Below are 22679 nucleotides of genomic sequence, written 5' to 3' on the forward strand. Positions count from 1 at the left end.
CACAACTTTCTGACTCCAGAAAACGGAAACAAACGGACAAGAATAAGCAATGGCAATAATGATTATTATTGTTCATTTTCTCAATCTGTATCTTGCCTTGCTGCTCATTAATATGGATGACCATGGGGAAAAAGAAGATGAGGTGATGAGCTCTTCTGACAATGAGTGATCTTCCAAGAAAATACGTTGCACTGCCATCTCTGACAAGAAAGCAATCTTACACACATAGACAAACACACCTGCCAACCTTGGGAAATCCCCCCCCATGCATTATAGGTTATGCCTTCTTCCCTCAATTCATCAGGACTTGGGACGAATGGGACACATAATCTAAACACTTAGTAGCTATTAGAATGGAATGAAGTAGGGTAGGTATGAAGCCACGGAAGCACATTTACGGAACAGAAAAAGGAACACAGTGTCACTCAGACAGGCATTAAACAAATGCAAAAAGCAAAGACAAAAAACAAAACCCCAACAACCACCTTGACTTGAAATCGAGGATCCAAGAATCCTTTAAGTACCAATCTTCCTTGGCTTTGCAAACGGGGACACAAGCAGCTGACCAAACCAATCTTCCTCCCCTTTTAAACCATGGTCATCACTTTCAGGGAAGTAGGCTGGAATCTCCTAATTTTCTTCTTGAGAGCCTTTGATGCTTTGATGCGGCAGAGTTTGGGCACTGGTGGGAGAGGCTTGCCCAAGACTTGACCAGCCGCTGCTGCCTGCTTGCCTGTGGACGTGGGCCAGATCATTTCATGCTCCTGGATCTCATCAGCATAATCAAGAGTCAGGCTGCTGCTACCGCTGCTGCCGCTGCTGCCACTGCTGCTGCCCTCCTCTGAATCACTGTCGCTGGATTCACTGTCCCCAAAGCGGTTGGTTGTATAGTCACTAATTTCTCCTTCGCTGGTCTCTGCAATGGTGGAGTGGAACAGTGATGCACACTCGGCAGAATACTCTGAATGGTCAGACTCACTTTTGGCATAGGCCCCTGGATGAAAAGGGTGGCTTTTTTTGGATTCGGCTCTCATGGTTACACTACGCAAAATCCCAGCTCGCCTTCCCTGTTTCGGTGGTCCCAAGGCAAGGCTGCTAGAAAGGCTGGAAACTTGGGTTTTTGCCGAGATCTCCACTGTGGATTGCCACTTGCGCTGCTTTTTTTTAATCGCTGGGTCAGAATAAGCTGCTTCAAGAGAATACATGGCATTAGCAGATGCTCTGCAGAGTTCAGACCTGGACAGTGTTTGAGGGATCCCGAATGGCACAGGATACAGACTGGATTCAGAGCAAGATCTGCCGGTGCTTTCCCCTGCAAAGGTAGGCCTCCGAATCAGATGCCTTCCCCTGAGCTGTCTCTGAGACAAACTCCACTCAAGAGGCAACTTGGCAGCAAGCTGGTGAACCCCACGTGGCTTCTCCATATAGAGCACCTGCCTGCCTGGCCTCAGCATCTTCTCACTATTCCTCCTCTTCATCTTCACAGGCTTCATTTTAGAATGAGCAAACCTGACTCGAACTTGATGGGACTCGGTAGGGACAAACTTGGCGTGAACCAACTCTTCCTGAGGTGCAGACTCGGGATCGTCAGGCTTTATGGCTCTCAGAGATTTCTTCTGAGATTTTTTGGCTGAAGCTACCCATGTGTTTGGGCTCAAGTTGGAATCATCGACTCCAAATGGTGAGCTGGAAAAGCTGCGTTCTAGGCTGCTCTCCCCAGCCTCAGTGACAGGAGAGTCCCACACAGATGGCTTAGCAGGATAACAGCCGTTCACAGCTGGCAAAGACTCTGTGTCAGCCAGTGAAGCTGTTTGCTCTACATTCACACAGTGCACAGTCTCTGGCTGTTTGGCACATTCCCCTTCAGGTACATCCCTTGGTGGCTTCCCTTCGCCTTTACTGGAAGGCAGTAGGGCCCCTTGTTTTTCCAGCTGGCTGCTACTGCTGTTAATTTTCACTCCACCAGGACTGGGGATAATAATGAGTCTCTGGAGCATTGTGAGTGGCTGATTCTTTGCTGGACCCTTCTCACTGAACTCGGCAGGATAGCTAGCAGGATAGTTTCCTTTGCTGCGTGTCAACTGCAGCAGTTTGTTGATATAACCCCCTGGCCTGAGTTCCATAAGTGGCCTAGTCTTGATCAAGCTGGGCCCCGTGAGATGAGGTGCACCTTTATTAGGTAAAGGGCGGCCCTCTGTTTCTGCCAAGGAGAAAAGGGGACTCTGTAAAGCAACTGCATGAAGAGGGCTAGGATAAGGATACACATCGTTCCCACTTTTAGAGACCAAATTGCTTTGGTATTTGGGGTCCATGCAATAAAATTGGACTTCCCTTCCTGAACCAAGCTGAGGAGAGGCCTTGAGGTCGGTGACTTTTGGAAATCCGGCATCCACCACGCCGAGTCTTTCAAGGTCACCTGAGAAGAAGACAGAATTCCAAAAAAAAAAAATGTTAGCAGAAAGTAACGCCTTTGGTGTTTCCATCCCTTTAAGTGAGCATCATTACCAGGCAATGACACAATGCTCCTTTTGATATCAATGAACTTTGTGTCAACGCTGCTAACATCGAATGTTATTGCTTGACATGAGATGAAGAAGTAGCTATTTCATATGTTAAACTTGTGTATTGCTTTAAGACTTGTGCATTGTTTTAGTTGAAAATTGGTGGGAGGGAAGAGTAGGAATGCACTTTGAAGGCCATTTGTCTCTCTAAAGAAGATAAGACTTTGGCTACTTCTATCGGAAGGGAAGCTGATAATTTAAATTAATTGGAGAATATGATTAATGACAAAATTAGAAAGGTGGAGAATTGTGTTTTAATATATTGTGCAAGGGGTGGAGATTGCAGATTCCAGCTTCCTTTGAGCAAGCATTTGCCAGTGTATTAGGCTAATAAAGGACTTTTAAGGTAAACAATGCCTCAGAGTCACATGAAAAGCCCATAGGTTGGAAACTTGACACTTTGCACATGACTCAAAGGCAAAGTGTCATATTGCATTATACTAGAAGATTCCTCCTTAGGTATGAAGCTCACGCCTCTAGTTTTCCAGAAGATATCCAGGCATGGATGCTCCCCATCTGTGACAAAGCCCATGTGTTCAGGATGACTTGTGGAATTCATTTGACAAACCATCCTGTCCTGGCTTCACCACAGCACATACCAATATAAGCTTTCACAAACAAATGAAATGGAATGAATCTGAATCTTCAAAAAAAAAGTTAACACCCATTCCTCAAACATTCATTATTTCACAGGATTAGCAATGCGGGGACAAACCTGTGTTCAACATTGGTTGGTTCATCTTTTGCCATGGATATAGTATTACGTATCTCTCATAAAGTGTTATGGAAGTTCTAATAGAGTTCCTTCAATACAGTTAGAACTGTCTTATCTTATTCATACATTAAAATCATCCCTTTATGTTAAGGTCATCTAGAAGATATGTTTGAGTAAATCAGCCTTAGGTAAATTGGAGAACCTTGTGAAGCACTAGAATTATTTTACAGCTTTCCTTGCACAAATGAGTAGTGATAAGTAGTAAATGAGTAGAACCTTTCACTGATTCTACCTGAATCTCTATACCTGGCACATGATCCCTGCATAAAGGACATAACCACCCATTTTCATCCAATTTCTACACTGCCTTTCAGTCAGAGCAATCTCCTAAGCCATGTTCTACATTACATAGTGATCTACCTACAAAGATGCTTTCCCTAATACAGATATGCATTCTTAACCTACATTTAGGTAAGAAAACCCAAATGCACAAACACAGTACAGGGTAGGGGTGTCAAACTGCTGGCCTATGGGCCGGATGCATCACGACAAAACCGTGCCCACCCCATTGCTGGCAATGGGGGAAAAGCTCAGATACGTCATATTTAATCACTTAAATATGAGCCAGCAGTGTGCTGCAGCTGCCAAAAAAGACAACACAGTGCTAGGTTGCATTAACAGAGGGATAGAATCAAGATCACGTGAAGTATTATTACCACTTTACAATGCCTTGGTAAGGCCACACCTGGAATACTGCATTCAGTTTTGGTCACCACGATGTAAAAAAGATTTAATTTATTTAATTTAATAATATTTCTATACCGCCCTTCTCCCTGAGGACTCAGGGCGGTTCACAGGGCAAGAGTAAAATACAAAATACAAATATTAAAAAATGATTGCCCAATTTTAAAACAATTGATATACAATTATAAAACCCCAAAGATAAAATTAAGAATACAAAAAATAAAAAACCCCACCAATCCCCATCAGGCTAGGCCGGCTTGTACAAACAAAAACGTCTTGAGATCGCGGCGAAAGGAGCGAAGGTCGGGCGCCATCCGGAGCTCTACCGGTAACTGATTCCATAGCTCCGGAGCGTCCACACAGAAGGATCTCCCCCTGGGGGCCACCAATCGACATTCTCTGATCGGTGGCACCCTGAGGAGGCCCTCTCTGTGGGAACGCACAGGGCGCAGGGAGCTTGATGCCGGCAGCAGATGTTCCCTGAGGTACTCCGGCCCCCTGCCATGGAGGGCTTTGAACACCATTACTAGTACCTTTGAACACCATTACTAGTACCTTGAATGTTGAGACTCTGGAAAGAGTACAGAGAAGAGCAACAAAGATGATGAGGGAACTGGAGGCTAAAACATATAGGGAACGGTTGCTGGAATTGGGTAAGTGTAGTTTAACGAAGAGAAGGACTAGGGGTGACATGATAGCAGTGTTCCAATATCTCAGGGGCTGCCACAAAGAAGAGGGAGGCAAGCTATTTTCCTAAGCACCTGAAGGCAGGACAAGAAGCAACGGATGGAAACTAATCAAGGAGAAAACCAGTGGAACAACCTTCCTCCAGAAGCTGTGAATGCTCCAATGCTGGAAGTTTTTAAGAAGAGACTGGACAGCCATTTGTCTGAAATGGTATAGTGTTTCCTGCCTGAGCAAGGGGTTGGACTAGATGACCTCCAAGGTCCCTTCTAACTTTACTATTATGATTATGATTTATGGTGTAGATCTGTTGCCCCTTCAATATATGAGGACTTACATTTTATTATTCTTTTTTTTTAAAAAAAACATATTCAACTTAGATGCCTCTTAGCTCCAATCAGTTCTGGATGACTAGCACATAAGAGAAAAATAACAAGCATAGAATCAAAATAAAACAATAAAGAAGGGGATGAATTGGGTCAGCAATAACAGACATATCATATACCAGCAAAAAGCTAGGTCAGATCTCAGGAGAAAAGCCAGAGTTTTAAAGTTCTCTCAAATGCCACCAATATGGAAACCCTCTAGATATTACTCCAGAAGGCAGTCGCCATGTGAAGAAGACATGCAGCTGGAGTCCCAATAGATAGCAGAGCTTAACTGAAGAAATCTGGAGCGTGCAAATCTTGTTAGATTATACCAGCAGGCTGGTATCAGGCATTCCCTCAAGTAACAAGGCCCAATGCCTAGAAGGGCTTTATGGGTCATAGCCAGCATTTTGAATCGCTCATGTCACATGGGCATATCAAGGCATGCCCATCACTGCCTATACTCTTGCATAACAACAACAACGTTGGATGGGACCTGGGAGGTCATTTAGTCCAATCCCCTGCTCAGGCAGGAAACACTATACCATTTCAGACAAATGGCTGTCCAGTCTCTTCTTAAAAACTTCCAGTATTGGAGCATTCACCACTTCTGGAGGCAGGTTGTTCCACTGGTTAATTGTTCTAATGGTTCCTCCCCCATCCACTCAATATAGCTTCACTTAGCTGGTTTTATACGGAATCCCCAAACCAGCAAATAGCCTCACATAGTGGTTTCATGTAGAAAATAGGAATAGAAAGGAAGATTGAGTGTCCAATTCTGTGGCACCCCACAAAGGAGTGGCTTGGGGAATAACCTCTCCAACCAACATCCTGCAATCAACTCAAAAGGAAGCAAAAAGCTCCTAAAAATGTGCGCCCCCCATTTCTCACCCCTGGAGCTGTGTCAGAAGGATACCATAGTCAATGGTGTTGAAATCCATTAAGATATGAAGATGAACAAGGTTGGATGGAGTATATCCATTCCGGTTCCGCCATAGGTCATCTACAAGCATGCTGCAGGCTGTCTCCATACAAATCCCAGCCTGACTGGAATTGATCTAGATAAACTGCTTCCTTCAGGGTTTTTTATCAACTGTAGACCAACTATCTTCTCTACAACCTTCCCTAAAAAAGAGTAGGTTGGAGACAGAACAATAGTTACCTAACATTTTTGGGTCAAAGGGTTCTTGAGTAGAAAGGATACCACCGCCTCCTTCAAGACATGAGGCACAACTCTACCACATGGACCAACAGTGCTTCACTTCCTTAGCTTTTTTATAACCCAGCAGAGGCCTGAGTCCAATAAAGGTGGCTGAACTGACAGCACAGAGAATCCTGTCCATTCTTCAGGAGTCACCAGTTCAAACTCATCTCTGATCACACCACCAAAGCAGCCTCTCAGTCAAGTCAAAATAGATCTGAGCAACTTATCTGCTTCATTTGCAAGATGGTCGCATCTCATTAGAATTAAGGAGGCCAACTGCTTTTTTGGCTTTCTTTACAATCAAGACTGTGAAGCTCAAATTCCATTCTGATACTAATCAAGAGGTGAAGGAGGAAACCAAGGCAAGTTTTCTATTCTGTATAAGTTAAATGTTTTAGTTGATACAAGAAGCAGGCCCAGATAGCTCCATTTCATGACAGTATTGCCCAATGTTGGAGGAAATTTCACGATATGGGCAGCAGCTTTATTACTTCTTTCACAGAGTAAAGTGGGGAAAAACTATACAGTAAAAAAAAATTCAGCTTGCTCTAATCGTAAGTTGGAAGGCTAAACTTAATAAAAATAGAAATCTCCTCTTCTTGCTATGCATCCTTTTCATTCTTTCTAGCACTTTACTCAGTTCTAATGAAACTGTGCCTTTAAGATCATTTAGTTACTTAGTGCAAACACTCTAAACTGAACAGCCCTTCCAACTTTATGTCCTTCCTGCACAAACCTGGAGGTTTAAATGACCACCAAAATAGTTCATAAGAAATGCAACTTTGCTCATCTCCAATAGATAGACATATCTCATCAACAAATACCTCTTATCAGCAAGAAGTCAGCTATTCTCCTTACATCTAAGACAGAATGTTTTTAAAATTCCTCCAGTGTGATTAAAGTGGGCTGTGTGGTACTTAAGTACAGACTCAACTTTCAAAGTATCTGCTGTTTCCAAGACACTGAGACAAAAGAGTCTTGGTGAAAAAGCAGAATTTACTTATTAGTACTTAGATAGGAGACCACTTGGAAATATGAAAACAGAGTAAATGAGAGCAGGAATACAAAAAAAAAAAGTCTGAAAAGGCAATGGCAAATCAAGTCCATAAAATCACCAGACTTCAGTTCAATTCAAAGCATTCTGCTTTGATGAAATTGGTTTAAGATTGAGAACTGCATTTCATGATATGAACACCACAGAGCCATGTCAACCGTGTGCACTATGCAGTGTGGCCACAAACTTTGTTTATCTTTGTTGTTATTGAGAGGGAATAGTGAAGTTCCAAGCTCCTTGCCCAAACTGAAGAGCAGACAGTAATTCAACAGACAGTACACTGTGCTGTTTCAGGGAAGGCTAAAATGATTAAAAGTCTGTCTCATAGAAATTGTTAAAAGCATAGAGACTTTAACTGAGGCGAAACCTTTCACACATGTGCCAGACTGAGGGGTTTTAACTAATTTAATTTAATTGGGTTTTAGTTTAACTTCAGGGAACTGTAATTTAATCATAGTTTTAACTGATTTTAATTTGTATGTTATGTATTTTAATTTTCCCTGTAAACCACCCTGAGTCCTACGGGAATAGGGCGGTATATAAATTTAAATAATAAAATAAATAAATAAATAAATATCTGAAAGATAACTTCCCACAGTGTCCAATCCAGGACAGCTTCAATAACATCCTCTTACTTCTTTAGAATGAAAGACTAAATGACTACAGCCTCAATACAAAATAACATGTGCCTTAGCATCTTCTTTAATAATACCAAGGATGAAAAGAAAGCTATTTCCCTTTCTAACCAAGATCTAAAGCACCTGAGCTACTTACCAGTAGAAACAGGCCTTGGTCTAGACTTGCTTGGAGTGCCTGAAACATCTAGGCAGGCTTTGCTTTGGCATCCATCACTGTTGTGAGGTCCCTCCTGTTGGAACTGGGTGCGCACTGTGGTTTCATCTGCAGATTTCGGTCGGTAATCAAAGATGCTTAGATGGGTTCTGGAAAGCTGAGAACTTGGTAACAAACTGGCATGGGAGGAGGAAACGGATTCACTGAAGACAGACGTGCAGGAGTTAGACAGAGAGCAGGAGCCGCCATCACTCAGATCATAAAAACCTGATGAATCAAAAAAGAAAGAAAGAAAAAGAAAAAAAATATTTCCTGGTTTACAGAGAAGAACTATATTGCACAGCACAAGGTTCAGTTGGAGTACTTCTTTCTCTTCCATTTCATAGAGGGGGGGGGGAAACCACGTGCTTTCAGACAAAATTTCATTCGCAAAATTTTGCAGTGGTGAGTTAGACATTCTGGACTTAACTTCTAAGCCTCCCAACTCTTCCCACTGTTTCTGGCTTTTCTCATTAAAAATCTCTTGGTGAGGGAAAATCTGAAGAGTTATGTCTTTGACTGCCAATGTCAAAACTGTCATACACAGGTGAGCAAGTTTTGAAGGAAGCGCCAGGAGATTGAACAGCATTTTCAGCCAGGGCTCCAAAGTGGGCAAAAGTAGGACCCATAGAAATGGTGTAAAAATTAAATGAAAGGTACAGCTAAAGCACAGAAACAAGCTTTTGTTTTATTTCAGTTGCACTAATTGTATTCATTTAATGAATTGACAAAGACAGCTCCTCATCCATGAAAGGATTTGCCTTTTCTATTTCCTCCCTATGCTCATTTTAAGCAGAACATAATTGTTATCTGAATAAAATCAATGCCATTTATTTCCCAGTTGCACTAAACCAATTCACATAGTAAACATTTAAAAACCACAGCTCTCAAAAAGCAAAAGAAGAACAGGAAAAAATAAGATTAGTTGGATGACAGATCTACTGGGTCAACCAAGTATAAAAGACCTTGCTATAAGATACAACCACTGGCTTTTTGTCCTAGGAAAAAAGAAATGAAGAAAAAAGATGGAAGAAAGAATAAGGCAAAAAACACAAGCCAAAGTAAAAAGGAATCGATCAAATAGGAAGGGAAGACTAGAAATGGGTTGAATGGAATTGAAAAGCTGATTGTGGGGAAGGTGGCAAGACCAAGCACAAAGAAGTAACAATGGCATGAAGGTTGGTAGCTTCAAAGAAAATGAAGACAAGATTGAATGGCGGAGATAGAGATAGGATTAGTTTGAGTGATGTACCAATGGCAATTTGGAAGTTTCAATATCACTGAAATTCAGCAACATTTGGGTTTCTGTGGGATTCCAAGTAATCCTCAGTAGGCTGCAGGTTGCACACCTGTATTTTAATAACTTACTATGTTAGTAGTCACTATCCATAATTATCCACGTCCATGCTCCTCAGAAAAAATTTAGAGCCTCCAAAACTGCACTCTACTTTTTATCTCTTTCCCACTTCACATAAAAACAGATGTTTGGCAAGAATCTTACTGAGTCAGACATCACCCACAGTTTATAGTAAGAATGCCCACTTGTGCTTTATGACTTTCACAGGTTGCTTGCTGTCTCCCTTCCTGTGTGGGTAAAGACAATGAAAAATATCCATGGTGTGCTTTGTTTACTTTAGTATAAGTCAAAAAAGCCTAACTATGGCTTTGTCCATCGAGAAGAAAAAATAAAGCATAAAACCATTTCTTTTTTGGTTTGCTTGTTCTCATACTTCTGAACAAATGAATCTATGGTCAGTCTGCTTCATGCTGCAAGTTAAGTTAAGCTTACAGAATCATGAAGGATTTATTAACCATTCCTTTCCAGAGAAAGAACCAGGGATCTCTTTAAGCTTTGTTGTTTAATATAAGGAAGGAAGAGTTGCAAAGGCAGTCACTGCCATTACTTCTAGCTATGATCAGGATGGAGATAACAAGTTCCGCAAAAGCAAACAGACTATCTATAATGTCCAAGGAGATCTCAAACATCTTAAGAGCAGCCACAACTAAAAAAAAAACCAGACACCACTTAACAGACTGAGAAGAATATTTAAGGAAATTTTATCTTATAACATTCAGCATAGCTGAAAAAATTATGGGAAACGGTAGTTCAATAGTGAAAACAGCCACCAGGTTAAACAAGGTTGGTATTCATCAATGCAAAATACACACAATAGCAATCCTGAGCATAGGATTCCACTTTTTGAAAGATGGTTGACTTCAAAGAGTCAGAACACTAAAAACAGAAACTTAGAAGGCAAGTCACCTTTATATATTTATAAATTATCATCCGTTTCTTTCACTGTTTTTACTATTGATTATCAGTCCATCATTTTCGCTTCCAAGTTGCAGCAGGGGGAAGGGGGAAGGCAAAAGACAGAGTGGTGCTAACTGAAGCAGAAGAATTTGGATGAGTGAAGCTCTCCTTTTGCCCTTTATTTGGTTAAACGTGGTTCCCCCAAAAATAGCTTAATTTCACTTAATTTCAAGAGCACAATCAGCAGGGGCTTAGGGACTGGAACAGGAAGCTAGGGAGACAAATGGAGCCTGTTCTATACCGATCAAGTTTCTTTACATGGATTACATTTTAAGTTATCGCTGCTTTATTGTTATTGGCCACAGTAAAAAAATAAAAATGTTCATAGCAGAAGAAAAGGAAAAAATCATCCAATTACCTGAACTGGGCCTACTATCACTATCAAAATATTCAATGGAAGTTTTGCCGACATCCAACTTCAGTTCGCTGATCTGCTGGTCCAATTGATCCAGATGACTTTTCAGTCCCACATCTTGTCTCCTCAACCGTGACTGTTCATAAAGGAAAAGGGAAGATGTTTAATTTCTATTGGCTCTGTAGAAATCAACTCAATATTCCCATCTTCTAGGACTAGCTTGAACTTTGAAGAAATAGCACAAAGGCAAAGCAAAATAGGAAGACTAGTAGTTTCTAGACACAACACGTTGACTGGATTCTATGAGGATTTAAATTGATGACCTGGATGGTAAAACTGAGCACGCAAGGACCATACAAACAATTCATATTAATATATTTTGAAGTTCTGTCTGTAGAACCACTACTTGTGTGGATCTTTGTGTCAATTAATAAATCATTTCAGAAACTTAAGGGACTTGGGGGAACCACCCTAACCTGTACGCTGCCCAGAGTTAATCTGTAAGATGGGTGGTACTTAAATTAGATAAATAAATAAATACTGTAGGCTGTTTAAACTGGAGAGAGACTGTCTCAAAACCTTCTGTGATATAAGGCACAAGGATATTAAAATATTCCTTTTTCTCCCCCTAAGCAATCTACTAATTCCAATTTATGGATTATGTGGTTTCTTCCTCATTCATGCAGTTCAATGTCCTTTCAGCTACTAAGAAAACGCAAAGGAAAGGCTTCCACAAATTTCATAAAATCTGGAGAAAACCCATGAAGTTATTGATTTTAAATCCTTACAGTCAATAATACTTAACATATTTCTAGGTGAAAAGCTTTCAATATTGTCTTCTTTGGAAGGTAAAACTATTTTAAGGCTTTTTTTGTTTTTAGAAAATTTCCCTTCTCAAAAGCAAAACAAATGTTCTACTCAAATTGAGGAAAATACTGGATTTACATCAACAGAATTTTAATAAACATGTTATCCCAAAAAGTCTGCTGTAAAAGCAGGGGTCCCCAACCCCTGGGCCACAGCCCACTACCAGGCTGTGATCTATTCAAAACCGAGCCACCCAAAGCTGCAGGTGAGCGTGCACACACACATACCCCTTTTGCAAGCAGCAGGTGAACGCATGCACGTGTGCTCCCTTTGTGCGAGCAGCGGGCGGGAGTACTCGCTGCTTGCACAAATGAAACTGCACGCACATGCGCACTTGCCTACTGCTTGCACAGAACCATCCCCTCCTCCCCCCTCCTGCCTGTCTGCAAAGCCAGAAAGGTGGGGAACTCTGCTTTAGACTGTCTGTAAGTCCCTCTGTGTTGGCATGGGTCGTAAGCCTGAATACATATACTTTTAGCCTCTCAGTTCCCACTATCGTAGAATTAATGATTGCTGGAAATGATTGGCAGTAAACTCAGACATTTCAATCATTTGAAATTTCACTCATGTGCAAGACAGCAGTAACATCTGGAACAGCAGTGGCTTGTTAGGAAGCACTTAATTTAACTCCCTCTTTCCTCTCTAATTTACTACTCCACCCCCTACCAACTTTACAAATTTTTGCCAGCAAATATATCTTACAAGCCTAGGTGGGGGACCAAAAGCTTCAGAATTTTGCAGATTTTTAACAGATTGAAAGCATCCAGATTTCTTACATGTAGACAACCAACGTGGAAGGGGTGTGCAGAGAAATGAGAAACTTCACCCCCAACATCCCAATCCCTCCAGTCACTTTCTTTCCTTCCTTGGATTGGAGATGGGTTCTGTTTAGGTCCACATAAATGACAGTACAATATTTGTTGTGGCTTACCTTGACACTTATATGAACAATAACCTCCATATAGTCAGGGGGTCTGATAAAAACTGAGTTCTTAATTGCAGTGGCCTACACAAACGTGTGTTTAATGGGTTTCCAAATTGTGTTTTGATAAGTTGAGCAGCAGATTCATCTTCCGTGGCCACTTGGCCAGATGCATTTGTTCAGCAAAAGCATCAGCTCTATGGATTCTCTGTTCCACAAGCAGTTTCCAAGATGATTTATACCACTATTAGCAACCTCATACTGTTGTACAAGAGATGCAGTTTCCTGTAGGCTTTGTTAGGAGACCTAATCTAACAATGGCACCAATCAGCATCCAATCCATTCAAATGCATAACCTTTATTGCTAGCATTGCAAACTAACATGATACATGTATTTTTCTGTCTAGGTACTGTGCCTCTGATGTGCAAAGGAATGAAAGAGCTTTAGGCTTTACTGATTTCAGGAAGTAACTGAATTTTGTTTTCATGGTTGGAATTAATTGCTTCATGATTAATGTTTTGCCAGCCAATCCCTCCCTTTGTGGTTCCTGATTAATGGCAGAGAGGCCACGAAGCACTCACAGGACCCTCAGGTATTCAAGGATAATTTATTGTACCAGGATCTGTTTGCAATTTTACAGCACTTTAACCAGTATGAAACGATTTACACTAGCCTTATAAACCCCTTCCACTTTTCCTACCATGAGACTTGGTATGCCTCATCAGTGTTTGATTGGCTTCATACTTCTCAACCATTCCTGATTTGTATTTCTTGTGCTCAAACTGCTCATTTGAGACCATTTTTTTTTGATGATCCCAAAATTAGTTTGCTCCAGTCAAGGAGGGCTTTGCCTAATAGACCCAAGCCCAGAAAATTTAGGGGTGAGGCTCCTTACAAGGATTTGGAATTTCCATCAAAAGTTCCATAAATCAACTAATTCCTTCCAACTGTTACCAACAAGGCCTTTTTTTGTAGGTGACTGGGCCTATGTGAACTGCAGTTCAACATGTTTGGAAAACATTCTGTGCTGAAGGCTTCTATAAGGCTTTGTTTTCCTCTAAGTCTTGACTTAATTAGAACTCCTGATGCTATTAAGAGCTTGGGGTCTTCCAAATTGCTAATTCATCTCTGATTTGTTTTTTTGGAGGGGGGATAGTATTTTTTTTTAATATTGCCCCGCTGTTGATCTCCAAGATATTCTACCACAAAACACATGGGGGAGAGGTGTGCAAACAAAATTGCAAGGAATACTTGAATAACATAAGGAAATAGATTTTCTGGTACTTTTATATCAATAAAGGTATTTTCATTTATTTATAAATTATTTCAAGTTATTAGGCACTGAGCAAAAGATAAAAGAAATAAGTTTTTGTATAAAAGCTTAGAGTAGGACAAAGAGAAGCAGACTAGGGGAAAAACAGAAATGGTGGGGACAAGGTCAAAGCAGAAATATTACTCATATCATTAGCAACTCATTTTAAAGCATCATCAGAGGCAATAAATAAATAAATAAATCCTCCCTTTGCTAATAAAATAAAACCAAACTTCTTTTCTTAGAAAATTAGAAATATTTCTGATACAGACAATCCACTAAAAACTGAAGACATTTGACATTAGCTCCATTTTACCTTTTCTAGAGCACATGCCCAGCTCATTTAGGGTTAGATGGAATTTCAGCAAGAATAACTGGTCCATTCAGTGCTGTAAAGTTTTGAAGTGCCTGCCAAAATCTACAGAGGCATAAGGATCTCAGTGCTGAAAGGCTGGCCATTGTGCTCTCACTGTTGCCCAGAGGGCAAACAGATTTGACTTCCCTTCCTGCTCTTCCTGAATATTATCTGCTGTCTAGTAATCAGATTATTTCAGCTAAATTCCTATTTTTAACTCTGTTGTCTCCCAAACAATGTTACTAGCAAGTGTGAGGTAAGTTTTACAACTGTGGGAATGTTACATGGCCAAGCGGACATACTCAGCCCCTAATTACAATGTGAAAATGTGGTGAAGGTTACCAATACGGATGACTCATTTAGCTGGATATATTTTCTAATATTGTGTTCTTTAAACATAAAGAGTGACTTCATCAAAATAAAGGCACAGTTATTATGGTGAAACTAAATGCTTATTTGTACATATAATGGGATTGGTAACCATGTTTAGAAATGCAGCCTTAATTTTATTGCTTTTCTTCTTATGGAAAAGCAGTGGAGACTGGACACACTTGATCTAGAAGGCTACTTGTTTAGGAGACACAGTGTTAAAAGTAGGAATTTAGCTGAAATAATCTTACTAGACAGCAGATAATATTCAGAAAGAGCAGGAAGGGAAGTCAAATAATGTTGCAATAGTCAGTCTCTTCAAACTGTGTGTGACATGCTTCTAAACTGGGCAGGACTATATTACCTGTGTTTTAGGGAATGATCTGTTGAAATTTGGAACTCTCAGATGCCTTAAGCTATTGATAACTTTGATCAGGATGTCTTAAGATTGTTTGATAAAGTCTGTAAGTCAATAATGTCCTCTTTGTGTTCTTAATATACTAATTTTTAAAATTATTATTCATCAAATTTCGACACCAACCATCTTACCTAAGTGAATCTGGGAGGTTTATAAGTAAAAAAGAACCTAAGAATTAAAAACAAAGTTAAAAAGTTAAGAGTTACAGAGGTTTAAAGTTTTAATGAGGCAGAGGGTGTGCCCTCAAGACATCAACCATCCCCAAAGTTGCATGCTAGTCTTACTCCCCCGTGCAAGTTGGCAAAACCAGGTCTTGACACTGTTCCAGAAGGCCAGGAAGATAGGGCCTGCCTCATCTCTGGAGGCAAGAAGTTCCATAGAGCAGGGGAAATAGCAGAGAAAGTTCTTTTCCTAGATCATACCAACTGAAATTCTTTAGCCAATGGTGTCTGCAACATACCCTCCCTGATTGAGTGGGGTTGGTCAATGAAATAGGTACCAGACAGTTCTCACGTAGCCATGTCCCATGCCGCAAAGGGCTTTAAGCATGATAAACAGCACCCTAAACTGGATCCAGAAGCAAAGTATTGGACTATTGATATGTATAAAATCTTTTCCAATAAAGGGAACACTGTGAAGACTTTTCCTTCAACTCCTTTCTCAGCTAACTTTCTGCTCAATTTTCATCAGCTAACAATCCATCTTCAAATCTTAGAGACATGGAATGAATGAGCTACTATAACCCAAAGTACAGGTGTCAAATAGGAACACACTGTTTTAAATAGAAGCCATTGGGAGTTTGTATTAACCCATCAGCCTTGAGCAAGCAATAAACACTTTAACTCTTATTTTCTTTGGTGTTAAATAAAATATAGTGGGTTATTAGTTGATATTATCAATGGCAGGCAGTCAAAAGATCGGCAGTACATTTGTGCTGCCATTTTGACTCTAATAAAAATATACTTGCTTCAAAGTGTTCCAAGTGGGATTTAAGCATCTCATGAAGGTTAAAGTCACTTTTCACTCCCCAATGCCTTCTGATAAGCTACTCACTTGTCGTGAATACTCTTTGCATGTGTCACACCTGATGGATAATTAATGGCCATGTCTAACACCAATAAAGAGGGAGGGATCTGGGAGATTTGAATATTAGCTCAATGTTTACTGAAGTGTGTAATTACCAAGATTGGAGAGAGTGAAGCCTATAACATTTTGATTGAATTCTCCTTCAGGAACATGTTCCATATTTTAAAAAGGAAGAAACAACAAAAGCAGCTGTTGCACAACTTCAATCTATTCCATCTAAACAGGTAGAAATAGGAGAAGGGGGAGTTTCTCTTCCAAACTGCAAAGTAGAACTAAAAGGTTATATATATATATATATATATATATATATATATATATATATATATATATATATATATATATATATATATATATATATATATATATATATATATATATATATATATATATATATATATATATATATATATATATATATATATATATGTTTAAGTATTTGTCAAGGCTTTTTGAATGGACCTTGCTAATTAACTCTTTCATTCCTGTTTTGGCCCGGCTCAGGGCTTATCCACAGGAACTAGTCAACTTATGACAGCTCATTATTTGTGCAAATTATTCAAATTGCTAATAAAGAATTTGGGAGGCTAGCAAGGTCCATTCAAAAAGCCTTGACAAATACTTAAACATACATTTGCCTTGCCTTCCAGCTAATATAAGAGAGACAGAACCTGTGGCTCAGGAGGTTAAAACACTACCTGATATACAATCAGTCCGGGTTCGAATCTCAGATAAAGGGTATGACTAACTGATGAGAACATAAATGAGTTCGAAATGATCATCTTAGCCTCCCAAATTCTTTATTAGCAATTTGAATAATTTGCATATATATATATATATATATATATATATATAAAATGTATATATATATATAATGTATATGTATATATTAAATAGACTAACATGAGATCTCAATTCCACCCTATAGCTTATGTATGGAAAAACAGGATAGGTGAGAATCCAAAACAGTTCAATAAACTAAGATAGCTGGATTATATGAATATAGGGCAATACTCCCTATTTGTGCATCTGTCTGAAGAACTAGTTGACTCTACTAACAATGCAAAACACTTATGTCCACTGCCTCCACTGTGCTAGCTCCAATAGATAGGGAATACCCAAAAGAATATACATATACATACATACACACACACAGAGAGAGAGAGAGAGAGAGAGAGAGAGAGAGAGAGAGAGAGAGAGAGAGAGAGCTGTGAGCCAGATATATTTTACATTCTTTTGGTCATGAATTTATTAAGTAATCTTTCAGTATCACTTCTCATCATATAGTGTGGATCATAATTCTGAACAAAATTACTTCAGAATATACAGAAATAATCTATGTGGAATAACGTGAAACTCTATACTAAATATTACATAAGTGTGGTTTATAAAACAAATCTTGAAAATCTAACAATATTCCCATGGCTGCATTATACTGTGAAATTTAAATATACAAATAAAATTACAGATAAGTAAATTTGATGGGGGAAAAAATCTAAGAAACCTTCTGTGGTCTTGTTTACCTGTTTGAAAGACCCAACAGCTGGATGGGTTTGTTCCCATATTCTTGGTCTGACTCACTACTTTATTTGAAGCAAAATAAGAAGGTTGACACTGCCGATTGCTCTTTCAATAGTTCTAAACGTAACCCAAAACCTGCATGAATACACCTAGGGATAGACAACTAATCCATTTAAGATTGTGCCTTTTCTCTACTCCATCCCACCCTCTTCCGCTCTGCATGCTGTAACATCTCAGAGATCCAGGGATTTTGACAACTTACCCACAAATGTTTAAATTCTTAGCTGATATTAATAAAGGCATTTCCTGATTTTGATGATACAGCAGATGCCTTAATTTGTTCTCTTGATGCTGATGAAAATGTTAACAGAGTAACAGAGTTATAAGGGAGCTTTAGAGGTCTTCTGGCTTTGCTTCAGAATAACCCTGTGTTCTCTTGCTGAGAGTGACTTGATCAAGTCTCTCCAATAAAAGTCATGGTTCAAGGCTATTTTACATTTCTTTAGCATAAGATATTTTGCAGGATGAGTCAGTCAGTTTAGAACTATCCAGTGTGATTGACAATACCTGCCTACCTTTATGTCCAAACTGGCTAAAATGCTGGAGTTTATAATTTTGATATATCTAAAGGTAGAACACTGGAAAAAGCTGCATTAGAAGTTATAGTCAAATTAAGTTTACATTACCTTGAATCCTTTTTTCTATTTTAAAAATGTGCAGATACTGTGTAGTACCTTCAAGGAATTAGAGATAGTGATATGTGTGTGTGTGTGTGTGTGTGTAAATTTTAGATTGCTAACAAAGAATTAAAGGGAATTAAGAATTAAAATTTACACAAATATGAGCTTTCACTGTTGTGACTGCTGCCTGTCGATGGCCTTCGGTTAGGCTGAAACAGGAAATAAAGATTTGTCCCATGTTTGGGGCCTAGCAAGGTAATCTAAATAGTTAACAAGCATTATATATATATATATATATATATATATATATATATATATATATATATATATATATATATATATATATATATATATATATATATATATATATATATATATATATATATATATATATATATATATATATATATATATATATATATATATATATAAATTATGATAAGGAAAAAGGTATGTGGAAAGATGTTGATTGGTGTTCCTGTGCATAAAATGCCTTTATTTTATAAATAAAATATATTTGCATTGAAAGGAAGTCAAATAACATGTACATGTATTGAAAACTCAGAATGTAAGCAAGATCTGGAATCATCCCAGTGGATTTTGTGCACCAGAATAATTTAATTAGAATGTGGAATGGGAAATCATATATATATATATATATATATATATATATATATATATACATATATATATATATATATATATATATATATATATATATATATATATATATATATATATATATATATATATATATATATATATATATATATATATATATATATATATATATATACACATATACACACACACACACTCAGAAATCATACTTGAAATAACTAGAACACAAGCAAACAAAACCTCAAACTAAAACTGTGAACTGAATGGCTTTATAGTTCAATTAAATGTATGGCTATGGAAGGAGAACTAAAAAGACTGGGAATTGCCAAGACATCCCAAAAAGAGAGTGCCTTTCTGCTCTAATCTCCTCAGAAATAAACCCAATGTAACCCTCTAAATCATAATTTTCAGCAAAGCTGCACAAGGTAACTTTGTATATAAGTCCCCATCAGTTGTATTTACTTTTGAGTCAGCATTCATAGGATGCTGTTTGTGCTTAGTTCAGGCCTGTTGAGGTAATGGCATCAAATGGACAAAAGCTCTCCCTTCCCACCTCAGTTTAGTATAAAAAGGGCAGCCATGCCCTTTTCTTGAAAGTTGCACCATAAAATTCACATTTACATTCCATTTTAGTAGTGTCTGACTGCTCGATTGCTTGGACTGTGAGCTTCTCCCCATTAAATAAGGTAGGATTTACTTGCAAATGCCCATAGAATTGCACCCTCAAACTTTTTTTAAAAAAAATATACGGAATAATGGGTGGAGTAGATCAAAGGGGCAATTTAGCATCCAAGTCTACTTACCCATAGGTACTTTCTCACTGACATCAAGAGTCTGCAAGATCCAAGTCAAAACATGTAGCTAATGGAACCCTACTGCTACTCAAGATTCAGAATTATTTCAATATTTTCTTGTACAGAATTTACATTTGTGTTTAAAAATGCAACAAACAGGAAGCACGTTGCTTATGGACAACAATCTCATATAGTGGCTAACTTGCTATACGTTTACTTGGAAAAATACAATATTTAAAGACCTCTTAGATTGAGAAGAAAGATACAGGGACGGCCCCAGGGTTATTATATGACTGCAATTTTAAGAGACTGGGTTCTAATTTAAATTATTACACTGGAGAATTTGAATATTCTTAACTTCAAATGCAGACATATATACATATACTCCTTTTCTGAACATGTGAGAACATACCCTGTTGTTTCTTTTAGAACATATCCGAGCGTTCCCTTTTTGTAATGGTTTCCATTAAAATAGTGTGTGTGTGTGTGTGTGTGTGTGTGGGTGGGTGGGCGTGGGTAAGTATGTGTAGATATTATATATAAATTCTATTTATACAGTAAAGATCTAACAGATAAAACCTAAATAAGAAGTTCAGGACAAAGATTGTGCAACTGGGCAGTGGGAGATTGCAGGTGAGGAGGAAACTTACTATTAAAATACACTCTGCGCAGAGGTAGGCTGTTAGCAACGCCTTCCTCGAAACCGTCTTTTCAAAAAAAAAAAAAAAGAATGAAAGATTTTCCTCCTCGTTCAGCCCCAGAAATAATGGACTTACTAGTAGCAGCAATCCTTTGGAGGGAAAGGATCTACACATCTAGACCTCTCGCCTGGCAAGAAACGGAATAGGGAGAGAGCCATACAACCAGGAGAAGCGAACAATGACCGACCACGACCCCGCCGGTTTTCCGCCAGGCGTTTCTCCCTCCAAAGCTGCCGGCTGCAGAACCGGGGCGCGCACCGAGCATCTGCCTTGGCTTCCCCGAGAACCGGCCAACCTGTCCGGAGCGGCCAAGAGCAGCCGAAGAGCGCGCGTGTCGTGGGCGCGTTGCAAGTCTCCCCCTACCCCACCCCACCCCCCCCCCACTCGCCAACCAAGGGCATCCGTGACCCAGGAGCCTCCGCAGCGGCTCCCTTACCAGTTGCTCCTTCAGGGCGGTGAGGGTGGCTTCCAAGCGCTGCTCCTTCTTCTGCGCCTGGCTTTCCTCGGCTGGGCGCTGCATGGCCAAAGCCTGGCTCACCAGCGCCCGCTGCTTTTCCCGCAGCACCTGGAGTTCCTGGAGGCCAGCCAGGGCGGCTTGCAGCCTCTCGCTGACCCGGCAGCGGTCCCAGCCGCCCGGCCGCTGGTGCTGCTGCTGCTGCCTCCCCGCGAGCATCTTTCCACGCCGCTCAAGCCACGGCCATGCCAGGCAACGCCGGAGCCTGCCGCTGCTGCTTCTGCTGGAAAGGGTCAAGAGCGCGCAAAGGCGGCGGCGGCGGCAGGGAGCAGCCTGTCGCTTCGCCTCCGCGCTAGACGGACTGAAGCGGAGGAGCGGCCACTGCGGCTGGGGAAGCGGGCGGAGGCGAGGCTGCGGTTCAACGCCCTCTCAGGCGCGGGGCAGCCCAGGGCCACCGCCGAGCCGAGGAGACAGAAAGCCGGCGACGGCGAACCAACCGCGGGGCCGCCTCATTCATTCCTTCCTCTCCCCTCCCCACACACACACACACCCACCCAGCCGCGGAGTCCCCGCCCAATGGTGGGGAAGGTTCAACCAGAGGTCTGGCGATCCTGGGGAGGACCGCTTCTCAGGAGGGGCAGGAGTGGGGGGTGATTTTTGCCTGCTTCCCGGCAAATTCCCCTCCCACCACCTTCCCACCCCACCAGGGAAGTCAGGCTGCAGTTGAAGAAATAGGCTCCGTAGATCTTGATCCTCGTAGGGTTTTTGCAGGGGTAAAAAAAAAGGGCCTTCAAGTGGTGCTCGGCTGCTGGCGGCTACCTGGATGCATCCGAATGGTTTTCTTTTGCAGCAGCAAAGAAGTCCTTTTTCCTCTTCCTGGGTGTTCCTCCCCCCCCCCCGCCAAGCTTCCCGGTCTAGGAATTTCGCAGGAATCTCTCCTCCACCTTTTCTCCAGGTGTGTCCTGCTTGGCTTCCCAAACCCAGGGAAGGTGGCTCTGGCAGCTGTTAAGCTATATAGTCCATAGATCCTGTTTCGGTCTTTCCTGGGAGGAAGGGAGTAGCTGTATTCACAGTCGTGGCTGGTTTCTTCCCTGAGCGTATCCAGCATACTTTCAACATTTGAGTCCAGCTCGAACTAGAGAACTGAATTTTACCTATGGTCCCCCTCCCCTCCTCAGAGGAATCAGTTGGAATTACATTTCTCAGCCAAGCTGCAACTCTGGGAGTTCAGCTGCAGCATGTAACCCCTTTCCATCTTATCTAGTGTGGGAAGTCAGCCCTCAACACTAGTGAACACCACAAATGATCCCTGATTGTACCGAGCACGCACACACAAACAAACCAAAAAGCCAGTGGGTGTTTGAATCTGGATTTCCAAGTTCAAGGTCAGATTATCTGCTGCCATGCTTCCCTTTTTCCTTCCTGAAGGCGACTGTCCTTGAAAAGAATTAGCTAAGACTTTTTCCTCACAAAAGGGCTGAGTGAAAAACCAAGTAGTTTAATATTATTTCCCAGTAACCAAAGAGATTGAACACGCCACATCGGTTTATCAGCAGCTCATGGCAAAAATGACTGATTTCTTTTTTAAAAAAAATAAATAAAAAATAGGGGAGTACAGTTTTAACATCATCTGGTTCAAAATGTTGCTTCAGTTTAGGCCAGTCTGGTGGTGATCTGCTTCCAGGTCGTGATTTCCTTAGAAAAGAGGGAGTTGTTCCATTTTGAGACAGTGAGGTTGGGCTCTGCACTTT

The 22679-nt window shown here is 40.4% G+C and overlaps 2 protein-coding genes across 2 annotated transcripts in view; one reads left to right on the forward strand and one right to left on the reverse strand.

Moving 5' to 3' along the window:
* Positions 1-22679, forward strand: part of LOC308668787 (uncharacterized protein) — a 497063-nt gene that overhangs the window by 223419 nt on the left and 250965 nt on the right. The window lies entirely within an intron of this gene.
* Positions 306-21147, reverse strand: DACT2 (dishevelled binding antagonist of beta catenin 2; the record flags this gene model as incomplete). The annotated part of the gene is made up of 4 exons (XM_081314969.1): positions 306-2416; positions 8105-8389; positions 10834-10966; positions 20911-21147. The coding sequence occupies 4 exons, from the start codon at positions 21145-21147 to the stop codon at positions 588-590; spliced, it is 2484 nt and encodes an 827-aa protein (XP_081171095.1). The 3' UTR covers positions 306-587.

This window comes from Vipera berus (assembly GCF_964194415.1).
Source record: "Vipera berus genome assembly, chromosome: 1".
Classification (NCBI taxonomy): domain Eukaryota; kingdom Metazoa; phylum Chordata; class Lepidosauria; order Squamata; family Viperidae; genus Vipera; species Vipera berus.